Source organism: Bos javanicus, chromosome 7 (assembly GCF_032452875.1).
Source record: "Bos javanicus breed banteng chromosome 7, ARS-OSU_banteng_1.0, whole genome shotgun sequence".
Lineage (NCBI taxonomy): Eukaryota > Metazoa > Chordata > Mammalia > Artiodactyla > Bovidae > Bos > Bos javanicus.
The window spans coordinates 7,651,935-7,676,490 of NC_083874.1; the positions used below are offsets into that span (position 1 = coordinate 7,651,935).

Sequence of the window (24,556 nt, forward strand, 5' to 3'; positions counted from 1 at the left end):
CAAGATGATGACTGTATGTTGTGGAAGGATGTTCACAATATATTATTATATGAAAAGTCCAGATTAACAAAAGAAATGTATGGTAAAATAGCATTTTTTTCTTGTGGCAAAATTCACATAGCATAAAATTTACCATTGTGACCATTATAAAGTGTTCGAGTCCGTGCATCGAGTACATTCACAACGTTATGCAGTCAACACTTCTACTAGTTCCAAGATATTTTCATCATCTAAAAAAGAAATTTTATACCTAGTAGCAGTCACTCTCCATTTTCTCCTCCACCCTCCAGCTCCTGGATCTATCTCTACGGATTTACCCATTCTTCACATTTCGTATACATGGAATTATACAATATATGACATTTTGTATCCAGTTCCTTTCATTTAGCATAATGTTTTCAAAGTTCATTCATGTTGTAGCATGTATCAGTGCTTCATTCCTTTTTATGACCCAATAATATTCCTTGTTATGGATATACCTCATTTTATTTAGTCATTCATCTGTTAATGGATACTTGAGTTGTTCCCCAAATATCCAACTTTTGGCAATTGTGGATAGTGCCACTACAGAGAGTCATGTAGAAGTTTTTTGTTTGAACACATATTTTCAAGTCTTTGTGCATACCTAGGCATGAGATGGCTGAATCATGTGATAATTGTAGGTTTAATTTACTGAGGAAATACCACGCTGTTTTCCACAGTGGTTGCGCCATTTTACATTCTCAGCAACAATGAATGAGGATTTCAATTACCCCACATCTTCACCAACACTTGTCCTCCATTTTTTTATATTCTTACCATCCTATTAGGACTTGTCTGGTAGCTCAGATGGTAAAGGATCTGCCTGCAAGGCATGAGACCCTGGTTCGATCCCTGGACCAGGAAGATCCTCTGGGAAAAGTTATGGCAACCCACTCCAGTATTCTTGCCTGGGAAATTCCATGAACAGAGGTTACAGTCCATGGGGTCACAAAGAGTCAGACATGACTGAGTGACTAACGCTTTTACTTTCACCATTCTATTGGGTGTGAGGTGGTATCCTATTGTAGCACTGACTTGTGTTTCCCTAATGACTAATGATGTTTAACATATTTCCATGTGCTTGTTAGTCAGTAAAATAGCATTTTAAAAGGCTATTACATGTAAATGTAATACACTTAGATGTAAAATCAAATTTTACTTGTATAATTATTACATATAAAACTAAATTTGGCAGTATATGTGAGAGAATATAAATGGTGATTACTTGGAATTGTTTGAATTATAGATAAAATTTTTAATTCTTATTTTTTATTTTCTTCAATGACAAGGTATCATTCGGGGGGGGAAGAAAAACATTTTAAATAAGAACTCTGAAGGCAAAGAAAAACGTATGCAATTTTCAGCTTAGAATATATTAAATATTTACTCATTCCGTGTTACAGGATTTCTTTCTTATTTCGCCACCAGTAAGTCGTATGGTCCCTGAACGACTCTGAGAGTAGGACTCTATCCCAGAAACCCCTGCAGCCTCAGTGGGGCAAGTCTGTGGCAGCCACTGTCCCAGGTGCTGAATCAAATGGCCCCACTCCTGCCCCCTCCACCTCCTCTTATTATTGAGGACCCTCTTGATCTCCATTTCCTAGAACATTTAGGTGAAAATGAAGTCCTGGATCATACCTCTTAGAGGGGAAAAAAATTTTTTTTGGTTCCTAGATTCAGACCTGGAGAAGGCAATGGCACCCCACTCCAGTACTCTTGCCTGGAAAAATCCCATGGATGGAGGAGCCTGGAAGGCTGCAGTCCATGGGTTCGCTGAGGGTCAGACACGACTGAGCGACTTCACTTTCACTTTTCGCTTTCATGCATTGGAGAAGGAAATGGAAACCCACTCCAGTGTTCTTGCCTGGAGAATCCCAGGGACGGGGGAGCCTGGTGGGCTGCGGTCTATGGGGTCATCCCCACAGAGCTGGACTCGACTGAAGTGACTTAGCAGTACCAGCTTCAGACCAGCTTAACATCAGAGCCTCTTGTAATTACGTAATAGATGTAACTATGGAGACTTTGAATTTACTGAATATTTTAATGACAGTTTTTCTTCAGCAGTATTTCCACGTGTCTCAAATCTTAAATATACCTTTTATGATTTTAAAACATTTTAAATTTGAGAAAGTGATGCAAAAAGAAGAGAGGAAATGAACCCTTATTGAGTACTGATGCTTACCAAATATCGTCAGTCATTTCACACATGCTCGCTTACAAATCTCCACAACATCGCAATTAAGAGGCTACTATTATGTAATAAAAGAAAATAAATGATTTTCCCCAAACAAATCAACGAGTAAATAGCAGACTAGGTTGGCGACCTTTGCTGTGGGAGAGTGGTGGATCAGTGGGTCATCTGACCCTGATTGCGTCTATCTCTCGGCTCCACCCTTCGCTAAAGAGTAGTCTTGTCATCACGATCCAAGATGGAGCTCCAGGTATCATACCAATATCCGCCTCCAAGACCCCTCCCTCAACTTCCATCCTGCCTCCCACGTTCACAGCCCACCCGCCTGGGTCCTCCCAGGGCCCAAGCGCCCCCTGCTGGCTCTCGACGAGACTGGGACAGACTTGACAGCACAATTTTATTCCTGGGAATCTGCAGTGAAGTGTCTGTGGTCAGGGTGGGTCCCAGGATAGAAGGTGGTGGGTCATTACTGGCCTGTGTTCAGTGGCTCCACCTGCAGCCAAAGTCCGCCCTCCGCGCGCAGGATCAGCTCTGGCTTCCTGCGTGGCTCCTCCTCATCCGGCAGGATGCGGAACCGCAGTAGGGTGAGTGCCAGCGCCACCTTCATCTCGTTCATGGCAAACGTCTGCCCGATGCAGTTCCTGTGGGCATTAAGTGAAGGCTCCGACTGTGCTGGGAAACCCTATCATGTTCCATCATGCCCAGAAACTAACTGGGACACCCCTGCCCTCTTCAGGGATGGACAGGGAGGCTAACGGTGTCTGAGACACCCCCTCCACATGGGCTTGCGTGTTCCCTGAGCCCCAGCACCATCCTCAAACCATCCCCACCTTACATACCAGCTGGCCTTACCTGGGCCCTGCCGAAAAAGGAATGAAAGCCAGAGGTGATCTCTTGGGGGCTTCTGGATCAAAGCGGAAGGGATTGAATACCTAGAGTGCAGAGAGAGGCAGGGCTACTGGGTGGGGCATCTCAGGATACCTGGACACCCCCAGATGTGAACAGAGTGGAGGAGTGTTTGATTTTCCCAGTGGAAGGCAGCACCTCAGGGTCTGGCCAGACTGATGGGTTGTGATGAATCCCGAAGATGCTGATGACACAGATGTTCCCTATGGCAGAGGAGAGAGTGGTCAGGTCAAAGTCTCAGCTGATGGGACCACCAGCCTCCCTCACACCCATTGTTTTGAGCACCTTTGGGGATGACTCGGCCATCTGGGAGCACAACATCATGGGTACAGAGGCGAGAGATGACCGCTACTGGGGGATGCAAACGCAGACTCTCCTTGATGCACATGGTCAGGAAGGGCAACTGGGCCAGGTCCTCCCTAAGTAACCCCCAGACAATTATCCGGGGAGTAAAAACAGAGACACACCCCCAGCCCTCTTACTGCCCTAAAGACCCTCTTTCCACCTTCCTCTGACTCTCACTGCTATAACAAAATTAATTCCAGATGAACCAAAGATTTAAGAATTAGGATATCAATATCTCAAGTTACTATTAATAGAAGGAAACAGCCTGGTATTTTTAGAAGAATTTCTGAGCAAAGCACAACACTCCCAGCATACCCTTTACTTTAAAGTGTTAATGTATTTGCATTTTAAAGCTTTTTGAATTGTATAATTAGTTTACAATGTAAAAAAAGTCTCTATAATGGACTTACAAGTTTATTTGAGTAAGTTCTACTCCACACTGTATAGTGAGACAACCTAATATTATTAATGTGTCAAATCTTTCTAAATTAATCAGCATATTCAATGTAATTAAATAAAAATCTAGTTGGTTGGGGGGGCACTCGGTAATCTTCAATTTGAAAGAATTGGAGTTCATCAAGATCTAGGTCAGTTTGAAAACAGAAGATCGATATGGGATCTAGGGGGCTTCCCAGGTGGTACTAGTGATAAAGAATCCTCCTGCCAATGCAGGAAACATAAGAGTCTCAGGTTCAATCCCTGGGTCTGGAAGATCCTCTGGAGGAGGGCATGGCAACCCACTCCAGTATTCTTGCCTGGAGAATCCCATGGAAAGAGGAGCCTAGTGGGCTACAGTCCAAAGGGTCTCAAAGAGCCAGACACGACCGAAGTAACTTAGCATGCATGCATGCATGGGGTCTAGAAAAATGGTACTGATGAGCCTATTTGCAGGGCTGGAATAAAGATGCAGATATAGGGGATGGACTTGTAGACACAGTGGGGCAAGGAGAGGATGGGAAGAATTGAGAGAGTAGCACTGACACATATACAGTACCATGGATAAAATAGATAGCCAGTGGGAAGCTGCTGTATAACACAAGGAGCCCAGCCTGGCACTCTGTGATGACCTAGGAGGGGTGGGATGGGGGATGGGAGGGAGGAGATACATATATATACACACATATATGTATACATATACATATGTATACATATACATGTATACATATATACATGGCTGATTCACATTGTTGTATGGCAGAAACGAACACAACATTGTAAAGCAACTATCCTCCAATTTTAAAAAAATTTTTAAAGAAGAAAAAAAAAGATAATAGAAGAACCTAAGGTTTCCCAGGTGCTAGTGGTAAAGAACCTGTCTACCAACAAAGGAAACCTAAGAGACGTGGGTTCATTCCCTAGGTTGGGAAGATCCCCTAGAGGCAGATGTGGCAAACCACTTCAGTATTCCTCCCTGGAGAATCTCATGGACAGAGGAGGCTGGCGGGCTAGAGTTGCAAAGAGTCAGACATGACTGAAGCAACTGAACACACACAGAAGAACAACCCAGCCTACCAGATATTAAGAACTATTACAAAAATGTAGTAATTTTTAAAAGCATGGTATTGTTGAAAGAACAGTAAAACAGACTCATGGAACAGAATAGAGAACTTGGAGATCAAACATGAGTTGGTGAAAACCGCATCTGGAAAGGAGGCCCTGTAAACCCCTGAGCAGTGGACGGATCATTGGTAGAAGGTAGTCAGACAAGTGGTGATGTAGGAACAGAGCTAAATCCTCGGGAACTTCCTGGCAGTGTAGTGGTTAGGACTCTGCACTTGCACTGCAGGGGGCCTGAGTTCAAACCCTGGTCCAGTAACTGAGACAAGCCCTTGTGGGACAAGCCCTGTGGCTCTACCAAAAAAAAAAAATTTTTTAAAGAACTAAATCCTCATCTACTCAATATACAGAGTGGGGACTTCCCTAGTGGTCCAGTGGTTAAGAATCCACTTTGCAATGCAGGGAATGTGGGTTCAATCCCTAATTGGAGAACTAAGAGTCTGTGTGCTGAAACTAAGACTCAACATAGCCAAATAAATAAATAAAATTTTCAATATATACATATACACAGAGTATAATCTCCTCTTATATGTGAAAGGTAAAGCCATAATATTAGAAGACAATATAGGAGATATCTTTGTGATCTAGGCATAGGAAAAAATTCTTAAAATCCCAAAAGTACAAACTGGAAGACAAAAAGAAACGTATAAATACGCACAGAATTAAGAGCTCTTCTAGTTAATAAATGATACCAGGAGACCAAATTAACATTTATTACGGATGAGATATCTGCAATAAATATATAGGTCTAGAAAAATATCTTGAATATACACGGAATTCCCACAAATCGACAAGAGAGGTGGCAGGGCTCTGGGAGAAAAGTAAGCAGAGGATATGATCTAGGAATTCATGGAATTTCAAACACTGAGATTTCAAATATGAAGAGATGCTCAGAATAACTGGTATCAGAAAAAGGGCAATTACATAGCAAATAGATGTTCAGTTCAGTTCAGTCACTCAGTTGTGTGTGACTCTTTGTGACCCCATGGACTGCAACACACCAGGCTTCCCTGTCCAGCACCAACTCCTGGAGTTTACTCAAACTCATGTCCATCGAGTCAGTGATGCCATCCAACCATCTCATCCTCTGTCATCCACTTCTCCTGCCTTCAATCTTTCCCAGCATCAGGGTCTTTTCAAATGAGTCAGTTCTCTGCATCAGGTGGCCAAAGTTTTGGAGTTTCAGCTTCAGCATCAGTCCTTCCAATGAATATTCAGGACTGATTTCCTTTAGGATGGACTGGTTAGATCTCCTTGCTGTCCAAGGGGCTCTCAAGAGTCTTATCCAATCCCACAGTTCAAAAGCATCAATTCTTTGGCACTCAGCTTTCTTTATAGTCCAACTCTCACATCCATACATGACTACTGGAAAAACCATAGCTTTGACTAGACCTTTTTTGGCAAAGTAATGTCTCTGCTTTTTAATATGCTGTCTAGGTTGGTCATAACTTTTCTTCCAAGGAGCAAGCATCTTTTGATGTCAACTTTCACATCTATTTGAGGCAAGAATTCACAGGGTGGGTGGTAAGGAGTGGCTGAGGTTGTGCAGGTAGAGTGCTGGGCACTGAAATGTGGAGGTGTGGACAGGGACCACCAAGCAGAGGGCATCAGTATTGTCATGGAAAGGCAATGTGTCTTTTACAGCCCAGCAAGCTGGCTCCTGGGTAGATTCAGAGAGCTTCTAAGACAGATAAATAAAGACACATACACAAAGATGTTCATTGAGTGATGTGATGGGAGCATCCTGGATATGCAGAACTAAGGGATTGGAGAGGGAAATACAAAGGGCTATTCTGGCCAACTGTGTTAACAAGATCTTCATTACTTTGAAATTCCACAAAGTGAGGAACATTTGTATTCTCGCATGTGCATTTTAGAGATTCTTCTAGTTATATAAAAAAATTAATGTATTCTTTGATGTATTTGGTTGATGAATATTAATCTGAAGCTTTTCATGTTCTTTGCTATTTTGAGTTCCATTATAGATTCATAAATAAAGTCATTAGCAGAGGAAAAAGAAAAACAAATAAATGTAGGGGCAAACTGAACAATGTCCAGAAGGACACAGGAAACCATTGAAGGATGGAATAGAATTGGGACACTGACATATGACAGAGGTTTATATGAAGTGGTGGATGTGTTAACTACCCTTATTGTAATCATTTCACAATATATACATACATCAGGTCATGTTGTGCTCCTAAAATGTACATAATGTTATACATTGATTACGTCTCAACAAAGCTAGGGTTGGGGCTGATGGGAGGCTTAAGTTCATTGTAGATCCTTTCATGCCTGCTGTTTGGGTTTTAACCAAGTGAATAATTTTTTGAAGTTGGGGGAAGCACAAAAACATTTTTCCACCTTACAGAACTGCTATGCTGAGCAAAACCTTGAAGTTGAGGGCATGACCTCCTTTTTCTATTCCTATACTTCCTCTCCATCCTTCAGTCCTTGGCCCAGAATCTTCCCCTGGACCCCCAGACTACAGCTCACCCTCTCCAGTTTGCTCCTGTAGCTGCAAAGAGATATTTCTTTCTTAAAAAAAAAAAATTTATTTTTGGCTGCATTGGCCTCATGGCACATGGGATCTTAGTTCCTGACCAGGGATCAAACCCACATCCCTTGCATTGGAAGGTGGATTCTTAACCACAGGACCACCAGGAAAGTCCCTGCTAAGAGATCTTTCTAATACTCATATCTGACCTGCCCCTCCCCTGCTCAAATATCTCCCAAGGCTCCCCATTGCCCTCCTGCATTCGTCATGGATCTCCCTTCAAGAAAGAACCTGCTGGAGAGCTATAAGGAGAGCTGTCAGCTGACAGCCTCCAGCTATAGGGTCTCTGGGCTCTGCTGTAGCATTCAAGCCAAGTCCGCACTTTCCTAGGCAGCTCACACGCAATGACTGGGCACATTACTGCCTGACTGACAATTTCTGCCCAACTTGACTTTTCCTTAATTGTGGCATATCTGCCCATTTCTATCTTTTATCCAATATTGGCTCCCTAAAGGACTTGAACTGATACCTTTAAAAACTTCTATGCAGAGTACATCATGAGAAACGCTGGGCTGGAAGAAGCACAAGCTGGAATCAAGATTGCTGGGAGAAATATAAATAACCTCAGATATGCAGATGACACCACCCTTATGGCAGAAAGTAAAGAGGAACTAAAAAGCCTCTTGATGAAAGTCAAAGAGGAGAGTGAAAAAGTTGGCTTAAAGCTCAACATTCAGAAAACAAAGATCATGGCATCTGGTCCCATTGGTTCATGGGAAATAGATGGGCAAACAGTGGAAACAGTGTCAGACTTTATTTTGGGGGGCACCAAAATCACTGCAGATGGTGACCTCAGCCATGAAATTAAAAGACACTTAATCCTTGGAAGGAAAGTTATGACCAACCTAGATAGCATATTGAAAAGCAGAGACATTACTTTGCCAACAAAGGTCTGTCTAGTCAAGGCTATGGCTTTTCCAGTGGTCATGTATGGATGTGAGAGTTGGAATGTGAAGAAAGCTGAATGCTGAAGAATTGATGCTTTTGAACTGTGGTGTTGGAGAAGACTCTTGAGAGTCCCTTGGACTGCAAGGAGATCCAACCAGTCCATCCTAAAGGAGGTTGGTCCTGGGTGTTCTTTGGAAGGAATGATGCTAAAGCTGAAACTCCAGTACTTTGGCCACCTCATGCAAAGAGTTGACTCATTGGAAAAGACTCTGATGCTGGGAGGGATTGGGGACAGGAGGAGAAGGGGACAACAGAGGACGAGATGGCTGGATGGCATCGATGGACACGAGTTTGAGTGAACTCCGGGAGATGGTGATGGACAGGGAGGCCTGGCATACTGCAATTCATGGGGTCGCAAAGAGTCGGACATGACTGAGGGACTGAACTGAACTACAGAGCAACCTGGAGCCTGAGCAGTGTAGACTGGGAGGGCACACACGCCATGAGCAGGGGCAAACCCAGTGTGGCTCAGATACTGTGAACATGCCCCATACATGCCAGTGATATTTGTTTGCAGTGTTCCTCCCGCCCCACAGCACGACTGAACTAGTGAGCCTAAATAAGTGACCACTTTCGCCTCCTTGTGTCAGGGCAGAAATTAGACACTAAAGAGACTTGCAAACAGAAGAAGCCAAAATAAACAGAGGGAACCACTTTGGAAGTGACAGATGTAACAGATTAAAACCCTGTAGTTAGCACCAACTACATTGGAAGGGGCCTACATATGTTGAGAAGTATAAGCGGGAACCAGGAACTGTCTGAAACTGAACTGACCCTACACTGCCCAACTCCAGAGAAATTCCTAGATATATTTTTACTATTATCATTTTTTAATTTTTTTTATTTTTAAGTCCTCTATTACTCGTTTAATTTTCATTTTTATAACCTACTGCTACAGCTAAGTCACTTCAGTCGTGTCTGCTCTGTGCGACCCCATAGACAGCAGCCCACCAGGCTCCCCCATCCCTAGGATTCTCCAGGCAAGAACACTGGAGTGGGTTGCCATTTCCTTCTCCAATGCGTGAAAGTGAAAAGTGAAAGTGAAGTTGCTTAGTCGTGTCTGACCCTCAGCGACCCCATGGACTGCAGCCTTCCAGGCTCCTCCACCCATGGGATTTTCCAGGCAAGAGTACTAGAGTAACCTACTACTACCTTGCAAAAAAAAAAAAAAAGACCCTATTTTTAAAGCAAACTTCATATATATTTTTTATAATCTTTGTTATTTTGTTTTGTTTGTTTTTTTAATATTGTATTTTTGACAACCTAACCTCTCTAGATTTTTAAACTTTGATTTTTGGCATTTGTTATCAATTTTGTACCTTTAAGAATCCAATCTTCAGTACCCATTTTTACTTAGGAGTGTGATTACTGGCTTGATTGCCCTCTCCCCATTTTGACTCTCCTTTGATTCCCCTAGGTCACCTCTATCTCCTCCCTCCCCCTTCTCTTCTCCACTCAACTCTGTGAATCTCTTTGGGTATTCCGTGCTGTGGAGAACACTTAGGGAACTGATTACTGGTGAGATCTATCTCTCTCCTTTTGACCCACCTCTTCTCCTGATCATCTCTATATCCTTCCTCCCTCTTCTCTTCTCTATGTATCTCCATGAACCTCTCTGGCTATTCCAGGCTGTGGAGAGCATATAGAGTTTTGATTGCTGGCTAGATTGCTCTCTCCCACTTTTGATTCCCCCTCTTCTCCTCCTGATCACCTCTATCTCCCTCCTCCCTCTTCTCTTCTCCATGTAACCCAGTGAACCTTTCTCGGTGTCCCTCATTGTGCAGAATCTTTTCTCCATTAAACTAAATGTTTTATCATTAGTGCTGTATGGATGGAGAATTCTTGAGGCTACTATAAGAATAAGACTGAAAACCAGACAGGAGGCTTAAATCCAAAACCAGAGAACTCCTGACTCCAGGGAACATTAATCAATAAGAGCTCATCCAAAAGCCTCAATACCTACATTGAAACCAAGCTCCACCCAAGAGCAAACAAGTTCCAGAGCAAGACATACCACTCCAATTCTCCAGCAAAGCAGGAATATAATCCTGAGCTTTAATATACAGGCTGCCCAAAGTCACACCAAACCCATAGACACCCCAAAACTCACTACTGGGCACTTCATGGCACTCCATAGAGAAGAAATCCAGTTCCACCAGCCAGAACACCGACGCAAGCTTCCCTAACCAGGACATCCAACCCCACCCACAGGGAGGAACATCCACAATAAAGAGGAACCACAAACTGCCAGAATACAGAAAGGCCACCCCAAACACAGCAGTCTAAACAAGATGGAAAGGCAGAGAAATATTCAGCAGGTAAAGGAACATGATAAATGCCCACCAAACCAAACAAAAGAGGAGTAGATATGCAGTCTACCTGAAAAAGAATTCAGAATAATGATAGCAAAAATGATCCAAAATCTTGAAAACAAAATGGAGTTACAGACAAATATCCTAGAGACAAGGATTGAGAAGATGCAAGAAATGTTTAACAAGGACCTAGAAGAAATAAAAAAGAGTCAATATATAATGAATAATGCAATAAATGAGATCAAAAACACTCTGGAGGGAACCAACAGTAGAATAACTGAGGCATAAAATAGGATAAGTGAGGTAGAAGATAGAATGGTGGAAATAAATGAAGCAGAGAGGAAAAAAGAAAAAAGAATGAAAATAAAGGAGAACAATCTCAGAGACCTCTGGGACAATGTCAAACACCCCAACATTCAAATCATAGAAGACAAAAAGAAAGGCCATGAGAAAATACTTGAGAAGATAATAGTTGAAAACTTCCCTAAAATGGGGAAGGAAATAGTCACACAAGTCCAAGAACCCAGAGAGTCCCAAACAGGATAAACCCAAGGCAAAACACCCCAAGACACATATTAATCAAATTAACAAAGATCAAACACAAAGAACAAATATTAAAAGCAGCAAGGGAAAAACAACAAATAACACATAAGGGGATTCCCATAAGGATAACAGCTGATCTTTCAATAGAAACTCTTCAGGCCAGAAGGGAATGGCAGGACATAAAGTGATGAAAGAGGGGAAAACCCACAACCCAGATTACTGTACCCAGCAAGGATCTCATTCAAATATGAAGGAGAAATCAAAAGCCTTACAAACAAGCAAAAGCTGAGGGAATTCAGCACCACCAAACCAGTTCTTCAACAAATGCTAAAGGATCTTCTCTAGACAGGAAACACAGAAAAGGTGTATAAACTCAAACCCAAAACGACAAAGTAAATGGCAATGGGATCATACTTACCAATGATTACCTTAAATGTAAATGGGTTGAATGCCCCAACCAAAAGACAAAGACTGGCTGAATGGATACAAAAACAAGACCCCTATATATGTTGTCTAAAAGAGACCTACCTCGAACAAGGGACACATACAGACTGAAAGTGAAGGGCTGGAAAAAGATATTCCATGCAAACAGAGACCAAAAGAAAGCAGGAATAGCAATACTCATATCAGATAAAATAGACTTTGAAATAAAGGCTGTGGAAAGAGACAAAGAAGAACACTACATAATGATCAAAGGATCAATCCAAGAAAAAGATATAACAATTATAAATATATATGCACCCAACATAGGAGCACTGCAATATGTAAGGCAAATGCTAACAAGTATGAAAGGGGAAATTAACAGTTACACAATAATAGTGGGAGACTTTAATACCCCACTCACACCTATGGATAGATCAACTAAACAGAAAATTAGCAAGGAAACACAAACTGTAAATGATACAATGGACCAGTTAGACCTAATTGATATCTATAGGACATTTCACCCCAAAACAATGAATTTCACCTTTTTCTCAAGTGCACATGGAACCTTCTCCAGGATAAATCACATCCTGGGCCATATATCTAGCCTTGATAAATTCAAAAAACTTAAAATCATTCCAAGCATCTTTTCTAATCACAATGCAGTAAGATTAGATGTCAATTACAGGGGAAAAAAACTATTAAAAATTCCAACATATGGAGGCTAAACAACACGCTCCTGAATAACCAACAAATCACAGGAGAAATCAAAAAAGAAATCAAAATATGCATAGAAACGAATAAAAATGAAAGCACAACAACCCAAAACCTATGCGACACTGTCAAAGCATGCCAAGGGGAAGGTTCATAGCAATACCTCAAGAAACAAGAAAAAAGTCAAATAAATAAGCTAACTCTACACCTAAAGCAACTAGAAAAGGAAGAAATGAAGAACCTCAGGGCCAGTAGAAGGAAATAAATCTTTAAAATTAGGGCAGAAATAAATGCAAAAGAAACAAAAGATACCATAGCAAAAATCAACAAAGCTAAAAACTGGTTCTTTGAGAAGATAAATAAAATCGACAAACCATTAGCCAGACTCATCAAGAAACAAGGGAGAAGAATCAAATCAACAAAATTAGAAATGAAAATGGAGAGATCACAACAGGCAGCACAGAAATACAAAGGATCATAAGAGACTACTATCAGCAACTATATGCCAGTAAAATGGACAACTTGGAAGAAGTGGACAAATTCTTGGAAAAGCATAAGTTTCCAAAACTGAACCAAGACGAAATAGAAAATCTTAGCAGACCCATTACAAGCATGGAAATCAAAACTCTAATCAGAAATCTTCCAGCAAACAAAAGCCCAGGACCAAATGGCTTCACAGCTAAATTCTACCAAAAATTTAGAGAAGAGCTAACACCTATCCTACCCAAACTCTTCCAGAAAATTGCAGAGAAAGCTGCCAAACTCATTCGATCATCATCATCACCTTAATACCAAAACCAGACAAATACGCCACAAAAAAAGAAAACTACAGGCCAATATCACCAATGAACATAGATGCAAATATCCTTAAAAAAATCCTAGCAAACAAAATCCAACAACACATTAAAAAGATATTCCATGCAAACAGAGACCAAAAGAAAGCAGGAATACATCATGACCAAGTTCTTTATCCCAGGGATGCAAGGACTCTTTAATATCCACAAATCAATCAATGTAATACACCACATTAACAAATTGAAAGATAAAAACCATATGATTATTTCAATAGATGCAGAGAAAGCCTTTGACAAAATTCAACATCCATTTATGATAAAAACCCTCCAGAAAGCAGGAATATAAGGAACATACCTCAACATAATAAAAGCTATATATGACAAACCCTCAGCAAACATTATCCTCAATGGTGAAAAATTGAAACCATTTCTCCTAAAGTCAGGAACAAGACAGGGGTGCCCACTCTCACCACAACTATTCAACATAGTTTTGGAAGTTTTAGCCCCAGCAATCAGAGAAGAAAAAGAAATAAAAGGAATCCAGATTGGAAAAGAAGAAGTAAAACTCTCACTGTTTGCAGATGACATGATCCTCTATATAGAAAACCCTAAAGACTCCACCAGAAAATTACTAGAACTAATCAATGAATATAGTAAAGTTTCAGGATATAAAATTAACACAGAGAAGTCTCTTGCATTCCTATACACTAACAATGAGAAAACAGAAAGAGAAATTAAGGAAACAATTCCATTCACCATTGCAATGAAAAGAATAACATACTTAGGAATAAATCTACCTAAGGAAACAAAAGACCTATATATAGAAAACTATAAAACACTGATGAAAGAAATCAAAGAGGACACAAATAGATGGAGAAATATACCATGTTCATGGATAGGAAGAATTAGTATAGTGAAAATTGAGTACACTACTCAAAGCAATCTATAGATTCAATGCAATCCCTATCAAGCTACCAACAGTATTTTTCACAGAGCTAGAACAAATAATTTCACAATTTGTATGGAAATACAAAAAATCTCAAATAGCCGAAGCAATCTTGAGAAAGAAGAATGGAACTGGAGGAATCAACCTGCCTGACTTCAGGCTATGCTACAAAGCTGCAGTCATCAAGACAGTATGGTACTGGCACAAAGACAGAAATACAGATCAATGGACCAAAATAGAAAGCCCAGAGATAAACACATATACCTACGGACACCTTATCTTTGACAAAGGAGGCAAGAATATACAATGGAGAAAAGACAATCCCTTTAACAAGTGGTGCTGGGAAAACTGGTCAACCACTTGTAAAAAAATGAAATTAGAACACTTTCTAACATGATACACAAAAATAAATTCAAAATGGATTAAGATCTAGACATAAGACAAGAAACTATAAAACTCTTAAAGGAAAACATAGGCAAAACACTCTCTGACATAAATCACAGCAGGATCTTCTATGACCCACCTCCCAGAATATTGGAAATTAAAGCAAAAATAAACAAATGGGACCTCAGTTCAGTTCAGTCACTCAGTCGCGTCGGACTCTTTGTGACCCCATGAACTGCACTATGCCAGGCCTCCCTGTCCATCACCATCTCCCGGAGTTCACTCAAACTCACATCCATCGAGTCAGCAATGCCATCCAGCCATCTCATCCTCTGTCATCCCCTTCTCCTCCTGCACCCAATCCCTCCCAGCATCAGAGTCTTTTCCAATGAGTCAACTCTTCACATGAGGTGGCCAAAGCACTGGAGTTTCAGCTTTAGCATCATTCCTTCCAAAGAACACCCAGGGCTGATCTCCTTTAGAATGGACCGGTTGGATCTCCTTGCAGTCCAAGGGACTCTCAAGAGTCTTCTCCAACACCACAGTTCAAAAGCATCAATTCTTTGGTGCTCACCTTTCTTCACAGTCCACCTCTCACATCCATACATGGCCACAGGAAAAACCATAGCCTTGACTAGATGGACCTTTGTTGGCAAAGTAATGTCTCTGCTTTTCATTATGCTATCTAGGTTGGTCATAACTTTCCTTCCAAGGAGTAAGCGTCTTTTAATTTTATGGCTGCAATCACCATCTGCAGTGATTTTGGAGCCCAGAAAAATAAAGTCTGACACAGTTTCCCCATCTATTTCCCATGAAGTGATGGGACCAGATGTCATGATCTTTGTTTTCTGAATGTTGAACTTTAAGCCAACTTTTTCACTCTCCTCTTTGACTTTCATCAAGAGGCTTTTTAGTTCCTCTTCACTTTCTGCTATAAGGGTGGTGTCATCTGCATATCTGAGGTTATTGATATTTCTCCCGTCAATCTTGATTCCAGCTTGTGCCTCTTCCAGCCCAGCGTTTCTCATGATGTATTCAGCATATTAGTTAAATAAGCAGGGTGACAATATACAGCCTTGACGTACTCCTTTTCCTATTTGGAACCAGTCTGTTGTTCCATGTCCAGTTCTAACTATTGCTTCCTGACCTAATTAAACTTAAAAGCTTTTGCACAATGAAGGAAACTATAAGCATGGTGAAAAGACAGCCTTCAGCCTATTATGAGAGAAAATAATAGCAAATGAAGCAACTAACAAAACAATTAATCTCAAAAATATACAAGCAACTCCTACAGCTCAATTCCAGAAAAATAAATGACCCAATCAAAATAGGGCCAAAGAACTGAACAGACATTTCTCCGAAGAAGACATACAGATGGCTAACAAACACATGAAAAGATGCTCAGCATCACTCATTATCAGAGAAATGCAAATCAAAACCACAATAAGGTACCATCTCACACCGGTCAGAGTGGCAGCTATCAAAAAGTCTACGAACAATAAATACTGGAGAGGGTGTGGAGAAAAGGGAACCCTCTTACCCTATTGGTGGGAATGCAAACTAGTGCAGCCACTATGGAGAGCAATGTGGAGATTCCTTAAAAAACAGGAAATAGAACTGCCATATGACCCAGCAATCCCACTGCTGGGCATACACACCAAGGAGAACAGAATTGAAAGAGACACGTGTACCCCAATGTTCATCACAGCACTGTTTATAATAGCCAAGACGTGGAAGCAACCTAGATGTCCATTAGCAGACAAATGGATAAGAAAGCTGTGGTACATATACACAATGGCGTATTACTCAGCCATTAAAAAGAATACATTTGAATCAGTTCTAATGAGGTGGATGAAACTGGAGCCCATTATACAGAGTGAAGTAAGTCAGAATGAAAAACACCAATACAGTATACTAATGCATATATATATGGAATTTAGAAAGATGGTAACAATGACCCTGTATGCAAGACAGCAAAGAGACACAGATGTATAGAACAGACTTTTGGACTCTGTGGGAGAAGGTGAGAGTGGGATGATTTGAGAGAATAGCATTGAAACATGTATATTATAATATGTGAAACAGATCACCAGTCCAGGTTCGATGCATGAGACAAGGTGCTCAGGGCTGGTGCACTGGGATGACCCTGAGGGATTGGATGAGGAGGGAGGGGTGGGGGGGTTCAGGATGGGGAAGACATGTATACCCATGGCTAATTCATGTCAATGTATAGCAAAACCCACTACAATATTATAAAGTGATTAGCCTCCAATTAAAATTTTTAAAAAATTTTTAAAAGAAAAATCCCTGGAATAGACTCTTACATGGGAATAAGAGAAAAGAACAAAAGAGAGAAATTAGAGTCTTTTCAGGAAAAATGCACCTTCAGGCAGAAAAGTAAGAGAGGGGGAAAAGAGTTTATATACTGAGTATATATTGGGTGGCATCTGTTCTACACATATTATCAAAGTACTCCAAATAGCACTGTGGGGAAGAGATTCCCCATCCCATCCCCAACTTATAGAGGAGAAAAATGATATTCATAAAAGGAAACTGATTCTATTAAAGTGACATAGCAAGTTAGTAGGGACATTAATGTGGATGCTCAGATCTTTCTGCCCCAAAGGCCTACAAACTTTCACCTGCTGTTCAGACTAGGTATCAGACCCTGCCTCTGGGCTCTGCTCCTATTCCCACTGAACAATAATTATAGAATCAACAAAAAAGGTCTTTCCCGGTTCCTACCTGGAGAGCAGAGACAGTGGGAAGGGTTCAGGAGCACACCATGAGGACTTGCACTCACCATTCAATCTCTTTAGGCTCGCGGTCCCTCAGGAGCTCTTGTACCTCCTGCCGGCAGCGCTCCTGGTATTCTGGGTGCTTTGCCAGGTTGTACAGGATCCAGGAGAGGCCACTGGCTGTGGTGTCATGGCCTGAGGGGCAGCCAGACAGGCTTGGGTCTCTGGGATACTTCAGCACCAAAGGGTGGACCATGCCAAGCCACCCTTCCCCACCTCCCCACAAAGAAGATGGGAAGGATAGGCAAGATGGGGTGATCCAGCACCCGCCAAGTCCTCGAGATGAAGAGACCCCTGCCCATTCTCTAGCCACACACTGGGACCCTTACCCTCAAACATGAAGGTGTCAGCTTCAGCTCGGATATCTTCATCTGGCAATCCCTTCCCATCTTCATCCTGAACAGAAAGCAAGATCCCCAGAGTCACACCAGCTCTGAAGACATCTGAGCCTAACCTGAGATTGTCCCTGAAGCTCCATTATCCAAGCAGGATCCTTCCCTCTTCATCTCCATAGCCCACTCCAGTCCAGGGGACTCCTCCCTGGTCTCCTGCCTCCTGTTTACTCCTTCCAGGAAGCCTTCTACACAGTCACACCTGAAACTTCTCTCTGATCTGCCCCTCCCTTCCTCAAGCATCCTCTATGACTCCCTAGCACTCTCTGGATCAAGTCCAAGTTCTTTAATCAGACCTTTGAAACCAAGATCCAGTCTACCTCTTGAATTGAAATCCCAGAGGAGCCCACCTTGAGGCTTTCTGGGTGGCTTAGCAGTAAAGAATCTGCCCGCAGTGCAGGAGCTGCAGGAGACATGGATTGATTTCTGAGTTGGGAAGATCCCCTGGAGGAGGGCATGGCAACCCACTCCAGCATTCTTGCCTGGAGAATCCCATGGACACAAGAACCTGGTGGGCTACAGTCGATAGGGTCACAAAGAGTTGTACATGACTGAAGTGATTTAGCATGCACACACGCACACAGGAAGCCTACCTTGGCCAGCAGGAGCACATCGATGAAGTCCAAAGTCTTAGCCTTAGTCTTGGTTTTGAGGAATTCTTGGGAACCCTGACTGATTAGAGTACGACGCCTCTTCTGGATGACGGCATCTGTGAAGTCGTGCACCAGGCGGCAGGCCCTGTAGAAGCGCTGCCCATCGGGGGTGAGGTAGTACAGGACGTCCACATGCAGGAAGATGTGCTTAATTCGTTTCATCACCAGGGCACTGAGCTCCAAGATGGCGGCAATATATTCGCTGGGTTTCCTACAGGGTCAGACCAGAGAAAGCCTTAAGAAGCAGTCCTGTGGGACTTCCCTGGTGGTCCAGTGGCTAGGGCTTTAATGCTTCCACTGCAGGGGGCACAGGTTGGATCCCCAGTTGGGGAACTAAGATCCCACAAGCTACATGGCATGGCCAAAAAAAAGAAGTACTGTATATCTGTGGGCCATCTCTTCTTAGAAACTCCGATTCCTAATAGGGGGTCTTGGGAACCCTGATAGGAGATATCAATAGCTGTGTGCTTCTGGATTTCAGATGTTTTAAGCTATTGCCTCCTTTCATGATCTCATACTGCAGGAGCACTTCTGGTCAGTTACCCAGGACCACATCCCATTCAATCACATTTCTCTCTCTGACCCCCATCTCTGTGAGATCCTCATGTCCTGGACATCAGGGCAGAGCATGGGAATCACCCTCATCTCTCCTCCCTCCCACACAATATCTTGGCCTGCCAATGTCTTTCTCAGTTTCCCCCAAATCTGCCCCATTTTCTCCACCAAGCTCAAACTTCCTCCCCTCTGTGGTCTCCTCACATCTCGTGTCTACACAACAATCAGTCTTCTCTCCAGTCATATGTCCAAGTCAACTTTGACCAAGATCCTCATGTACCCAAACATCTTCCATGGCTCCCAGGAAACCTCAGGATGAAGTTCATATCCTCTTTGTCTGGCTTCAGAATGTCCTGAAGATAGAACTCTGCCCATTCCTCCAACCTCAAGATGTCTCCCCCAAGCTACACAGGCTCTGTTTATCCTGGCCTCATGGCCTTTATCAAACATTTCTGTCTACCTGCAAGAATCGCTCCTTCTCTTTCCCTTCCCTGTCCTTCAGTGTCCAGCTCTGACCTACTTCCTCCAAGAAGATCCCTTCTGTTTACCTTGGTCAGTCCTCCCTGACCCATCTACTCCCATGGATCTATACTTCATGCTCCCCAGGACCCGGGCTGAGACTCACTCCTGGCAATTGCTGTCATAACTGAAGACGCATTTCTGCAGACTGTCCAGGGTCATGAGGCTGATGTGTTCAAACATGTCCAGACGAGTGCTGCCCTCTAAGGCCAGGCGTTGCCACTTGGCCTGGACACAAAAGAGAGCAAGGTTAGGGATGGGACTTCCCACTCGAGTCCCTGCCCAATCCCAACCACCTGGCTGAATTCCCTGAGACCCAGCCTTTTGGTCCTGTGCTTCAAACACCCATCCCCAGGGAAGACCAGGCTTGAGTGAGAGTGGAATCCCCTACTATCAAGACATGAAGACCCTATGCCTGGGATTCAGGAGACCTGGGCTCAAGGTCCAGCTCTGCCTCTTCTGTTCTGTGTGCCCTCGGTTAATGCATTGCTTTCCATTTGGCTTTTCCACTACCCGATTTTTAGTAGCAGTTAGGATGACCTGTTCAAACTACCTTGCAATTACACTCATTTCACATGCTAGCAAGGTTATGCTCAAAATTCAAGCTAGGTTCCAACAGTATATGAACCAAGAACTTCCAGAAGTACAAGCTGGATTTAGAAAAGGCAAAGGAACCAGAGGTCAAATTGCCAACATTCGTTGGATCATAGAAAAAGCAAAAGGATTCCAGAAAAACATCTAATTCTGCTCCATTGACTACACGAAAGCCTTTGACCAGGTGGATCATGACAAACTGGAAAACTCTTAAAGAGATGGGAATGCCAGACTACCTTACCTGACGCTTGAAAAACCTGTATGCAGGTTAAGAAGCAATAGAACTGGACATGGAACAATGGACTGGTTCAAAATTGGGAAAGGAGTACAACAGGCTGCATACTGTCACACTATATATTTAATTTATATACAGAGTACATTATGCAAAATACCAGGCTGGATGAATCACAAGCTAGAATCAAGATTGACAGGAGAAATATCAACAATCTCAGATATGCAGATGATACTACTCTAATGGCGGAAAGCAAAGAGGAGGTAAAGAGCCTCTTGATGAAGGTGAAAGAGGAGAGTGAAAAGCTGTCTTGAAACTCAACATTCAAAAAACTAAGATCATGACATTCAGTCCCATGACTTCATGGCAGATAGATGGGAAAAAGGTCAAAATAGTGACAAATTTTATTTTCCTGGACACCAAAATCATTGCGGATGGTGACTGCAGCGGTGAAATTAAAAGACACTTGCTCCTTGGAAGAAAAGCTCTGACAAACCTAGACAGCGTGTCAAGAAGCAGAGACATCACTTTGCTGACAAAAGTCCGTATAGTCAGAGCTATGTTTTTTCCTGTCAATTCAGTTCAGTCGCTCAGTCGTGTCTGATTCTTTGTGACCCCATGAACTGCAGCACGCCAGGCCTTCCTGTCCATCACCAACTCCCGGAGTTTACCCAAACTCATGTCCATTGAGTCGGTGATGCCACCCAACCATCTTATCCTCTGTCGTCCCCTTCTCCTCCTGCCTTCAATCTTTCCCAACATCAGGGTCTTTTCAAATGAGTCAGCTCTTTGCATCAGGTGGCCAAAATATTGGAGTTTCAGCTTCAATATCAGTCCTTCCAATGAACACCCAGGACTGATTTCCTTTAGGATGGACTGATTGGATCTCCTTGCAGTCCAAGGGACTCTCAAGAGTCTTCTCCAACACCACAGTTCAAAAGCATCAATTCTTCTGTGCTCAGCTTTCTTTATAGTCCAACTCTCACATCTATACATGACCACAGGAAAAACCATAGCCTTGACTAGACGGACCTTTGTTGGCAAAGTAATGTCTCTGCTTTTTAATATGCTATCTAGGTTGGTCATAACTTTCCTTCCAAGGAGTAAGCGTCTTTTAATTTCTGCAAATTTAATTTAATTTGCAGATGGAAGCTGCAATCCCCATCTGCAGTGATTTTGGAGCCCCCCAAAAAATAAAATCATCCACTGTTTCCAATGTTTCCCCATCTATTTGCCATGAAGTGATGGGACCGGATGCCATGATCTTAGTTTTCTGAATGTTGAGCTTTAAGCCAACTTTTTCACTCTCCTCTTTCACTTTCATTAAGAGGCTCTTTAGTTCTTCTTCACTTTCTGCCATAAGGGTGGTATCACCTGCGTATCTGAGATTATTGATATTGCTCCTGGCAGTCTTGATTCCAGCCTGTGCTTCATCCAGCCCAGTGTTTCTCATGATGTACTCTGCATATAAGTTAAATAAGCAGGGTGACAATATACAGCCTTGACGTACTCTTTTTCCTACTTGGAACCACTCTGTTGTTCCATGTCCAGTTCTAACTGTTGCTTCCTGACCTGCATATAGGTTTCTCAAGTAGTCATGTACAAATTTGAGAATTGGACCATAAAGAAGTCTGAGGGCCAAAGAACTGATGCTTTCAAATTGTGGTGCTGGAGAAGACTCTTGAGAGTCCCTTAGACTGCAAGGAGATCAAACTCATCAATCTTAAAGGAAATCAACCTGAATATTTATTGGAAGGACTGATGCTGATGCTGAAGCTCCAAAACTTTGCCCACCTGATGTGAATAGCTGACTCATTGGAAAAGACCCTGATGCTGGGAAAGATTGTGGGCAAGAGGAGAAGGGATTGACAGAGGATAAGATGGTACGATGGCCTCACTGACTCAATGGACATGAGTTTGAGCAAACTCCAGGAGATAGGAAAGGACAGGACAGCCTGTTATGCTGCAACCCATGAGGCTGTAAAGAGTCAGACCCAACTTAGCGACTGAACAACAACAAAGATGACCTGTATTGGTGTTGTACAAACCAAGTTAGAATGCCTGACTCACTACACATAGCTCACTTACTAATGAGCTATCTTGGGCAATCTCCCTAACCTCTCTAACCTTCCATTTCATTATCCTTAAAGTGGCAATTATAATCATCTCTACCTCATAGGATTGTGAAAATAAATTAGACAACACATGCCATGGACCTGGCTCACTGTTCCATTTCCTTCTCCAGGGGATCTTCCTGACCCAGGAATTGAACACATGCCTCCCGTATTGCAGGCAGACTGTTTACCCTCTGAGCCACTAAGGAAGGCCCTTCTGATACACAATAAGTGTTAAATAACTTTTAACTATCATCATCATCTTCATCACTATCATAGTGAAAGACAACTGCAAATGGGTCCCCATTTCTTCATCCTTCCCTTCACCTTCACTCTTTGCAATGAGATTTCACAGCTCCTTCATTAGGAAGAGCAACCTCTTTCTCCACCTGTTGAATCTGGACTGAGCTGGGACTTGCTTCAGTTAACAGGAGGTGGTGTGCTAGTTTCCAAACTAGGTTTCAAGAGATACTGCATGTTTGCTCATTCTCTTGGAGCCCAGCCTCCACCATGCAGTCAAGCTCAGGTGATGAGAGCTACCAGAAGATGAGAGACAAATACAGGAGTCCATTGTCCCACCAAGGCTATCCTAAACCAGTTGACAGCTAGCCAAGCTCTGAGTACATGCCAAAGCTAAATCCAGAACAGCAGAGCTGTCTACATAACCCACCCATGACCACAAATGCATGCATGATTCCAACCAGGATGAGAATGACTCAACTGATGTATCATCTCATGAACAATAATAAACACTAATTCTTTCAAGTCCACGGGTTTTAAGGGGGTATGCAGAAAGTTTTAAGGTGGTGCAGAAAGAACTACTATGCAATGTTCATCATTTGTGTCCTGAATTTACAGAGCTTCCATGAAGCAGACTAGCATCTAAAACTTTCTGAGTACCTAATGTGTGCCAGGAACCTGATTGCATTACGTCATCTTGACCACCCTTTTGTTGTTGTTGTTCAGTTGCTAAGTCGTGTCTGACTCTTTGCAACCCCGTGGACTGCAGCACACCAGGATTCCCTGTCCTTCACTACCTCCTGGAGTTTGCTCAAATTCATGTCCATTGACTCGGTGATGCTATCTAACCATCTCATCCTCTGCCACCTTCATCTCCTTTTGCCTTCAATCTTTCCCAGCATCACAATCTTTTAAAAGGGGTAGCTCAAATGGTAAAAATCTGCCTGCAATGCAAGAGACCCTGGTTTGATTCCTGGGTTGGGAAGATCCCCTGGAGAAAGGATAGGCTACCCACTCCAGTATTCTTGGGCTTCTCTAGTGGCTCAGCTGGCAAAGAATCTGCCTTCAATGTGGGAGACCTGGGTTCGATCCCTGGGTTGGGAAGATCCTTTGGAGAAGGGAAAGGCTACCCACTCCAGAATTCTGTCCTGGAGAATTCCATGGACTGTATAGTCCATGGGGTCGCAAAGAGTAGGACACGACTGAGCGACTTTCACTTTCATCCCAGTTTTACAGATGAGGAAATTGAGGCTTAGAGAGGAAAATCAGTGACCCCCCAAAGCCATCCAGCTGAATCAGGATTCCAGACCATATGTGTTGAGGCCCATTCCCCCTTTCCCAATGCTCCAGCTGGGACCCTGGGTTCAAGAGACTCACGTGCATGATGTCTGCGCTCTTGTTGAAAATCTTCATATAAGGCTTCAAAATCTCGAAGTGGAAGGCAGGTGTCAGCAGGCGACGGTGGCTGCTCCACTTGTCACCAGCACTCAGCAGGAGCCCATCCCCTAGCAGAGACAGCCATGGGGAGTAAGCAAAAGAACCTTTTCCTGGGCCCCCAAGATCATCCCCTTCACTCACAGTTACTCACCCAGCCAGGGCTTCAGGAAGCTGTAGAAAAACATATCCTTGGGTATGATGGTGGCTGATACAAGAAATAGAACATCAGGGGCCATGGTGGATGGTGGGGCGGAGTAATAATTTTTGGTGGGGGCTGGAGGCTCCCAGGAAGCGGTCTGAATTTTCCAAGCTCAGCATAGCAGGAATGGGGCCAAGAGTAGAGGAAGCTTGGAGGAGGTAGGAGGTGGGGGTGGGGGGGAC

At 42.8% G+C, this 24,556-nt stretch overlaps 1 protein-coding gene across 2 annotated transcripts in view; it reads right to left on the reverse strand.

The window, feature by feature from the left end:
* Window positions 1-1,252: 1,252 nt before the first annotated feature.
* Window positions 1,253-24,556, reverse strand: part of LOC133250477 (cytochrome P450 4F6-like) — a 32,765-nt gene continuing 9,461 nt past the window's right edge. For both annotated transcript variants that reach the window (XM_061421772.1, XM_061421773.1), the window contains exons 4-13: window positions 24,327-24,380; window positions 24,116-24,243; window positions 19,665-19,786; window positions 18,425-18,695; window positions 17,769-17,835; window positions 17,445-17,574; window positions 3,404-3,537; window positions 3,257-3,321; window positions 3,065-3,144; window positions 1,253-2,853 (exon numbers count right to left, since the gene is read on the reverse strand). In XM_061421772.1, the coding sequence (XP_061277756.1) occupies window positions 2,679-2,853; window positions 3,065-3,144; window positions 3,257-3,321; window positions 3,404-3,537; window positions 17,445-17,574; window positions 17,769-17,835; window positions 18,425-18,695; window positions 19,665-19,786; window positions 24,116-24,243; window positions 24,327-24,380 (1,226 nt within the window). In that variant the 3' untranslated portion in view covers window positions 1,253-2,678. The remainder of the gene's footprint in view (window positions 2,854-3,064; window positions 3,145-3,256; window positions 3,322-3,403; window positions 3,538-17,444; window positions 17,575-17,768; window positions 17,836-18,424; window positions 18,696-19,664; window positions 19,787-24,115; window positions 24,244-24,326; window positions 24,381-24,556) is intronic.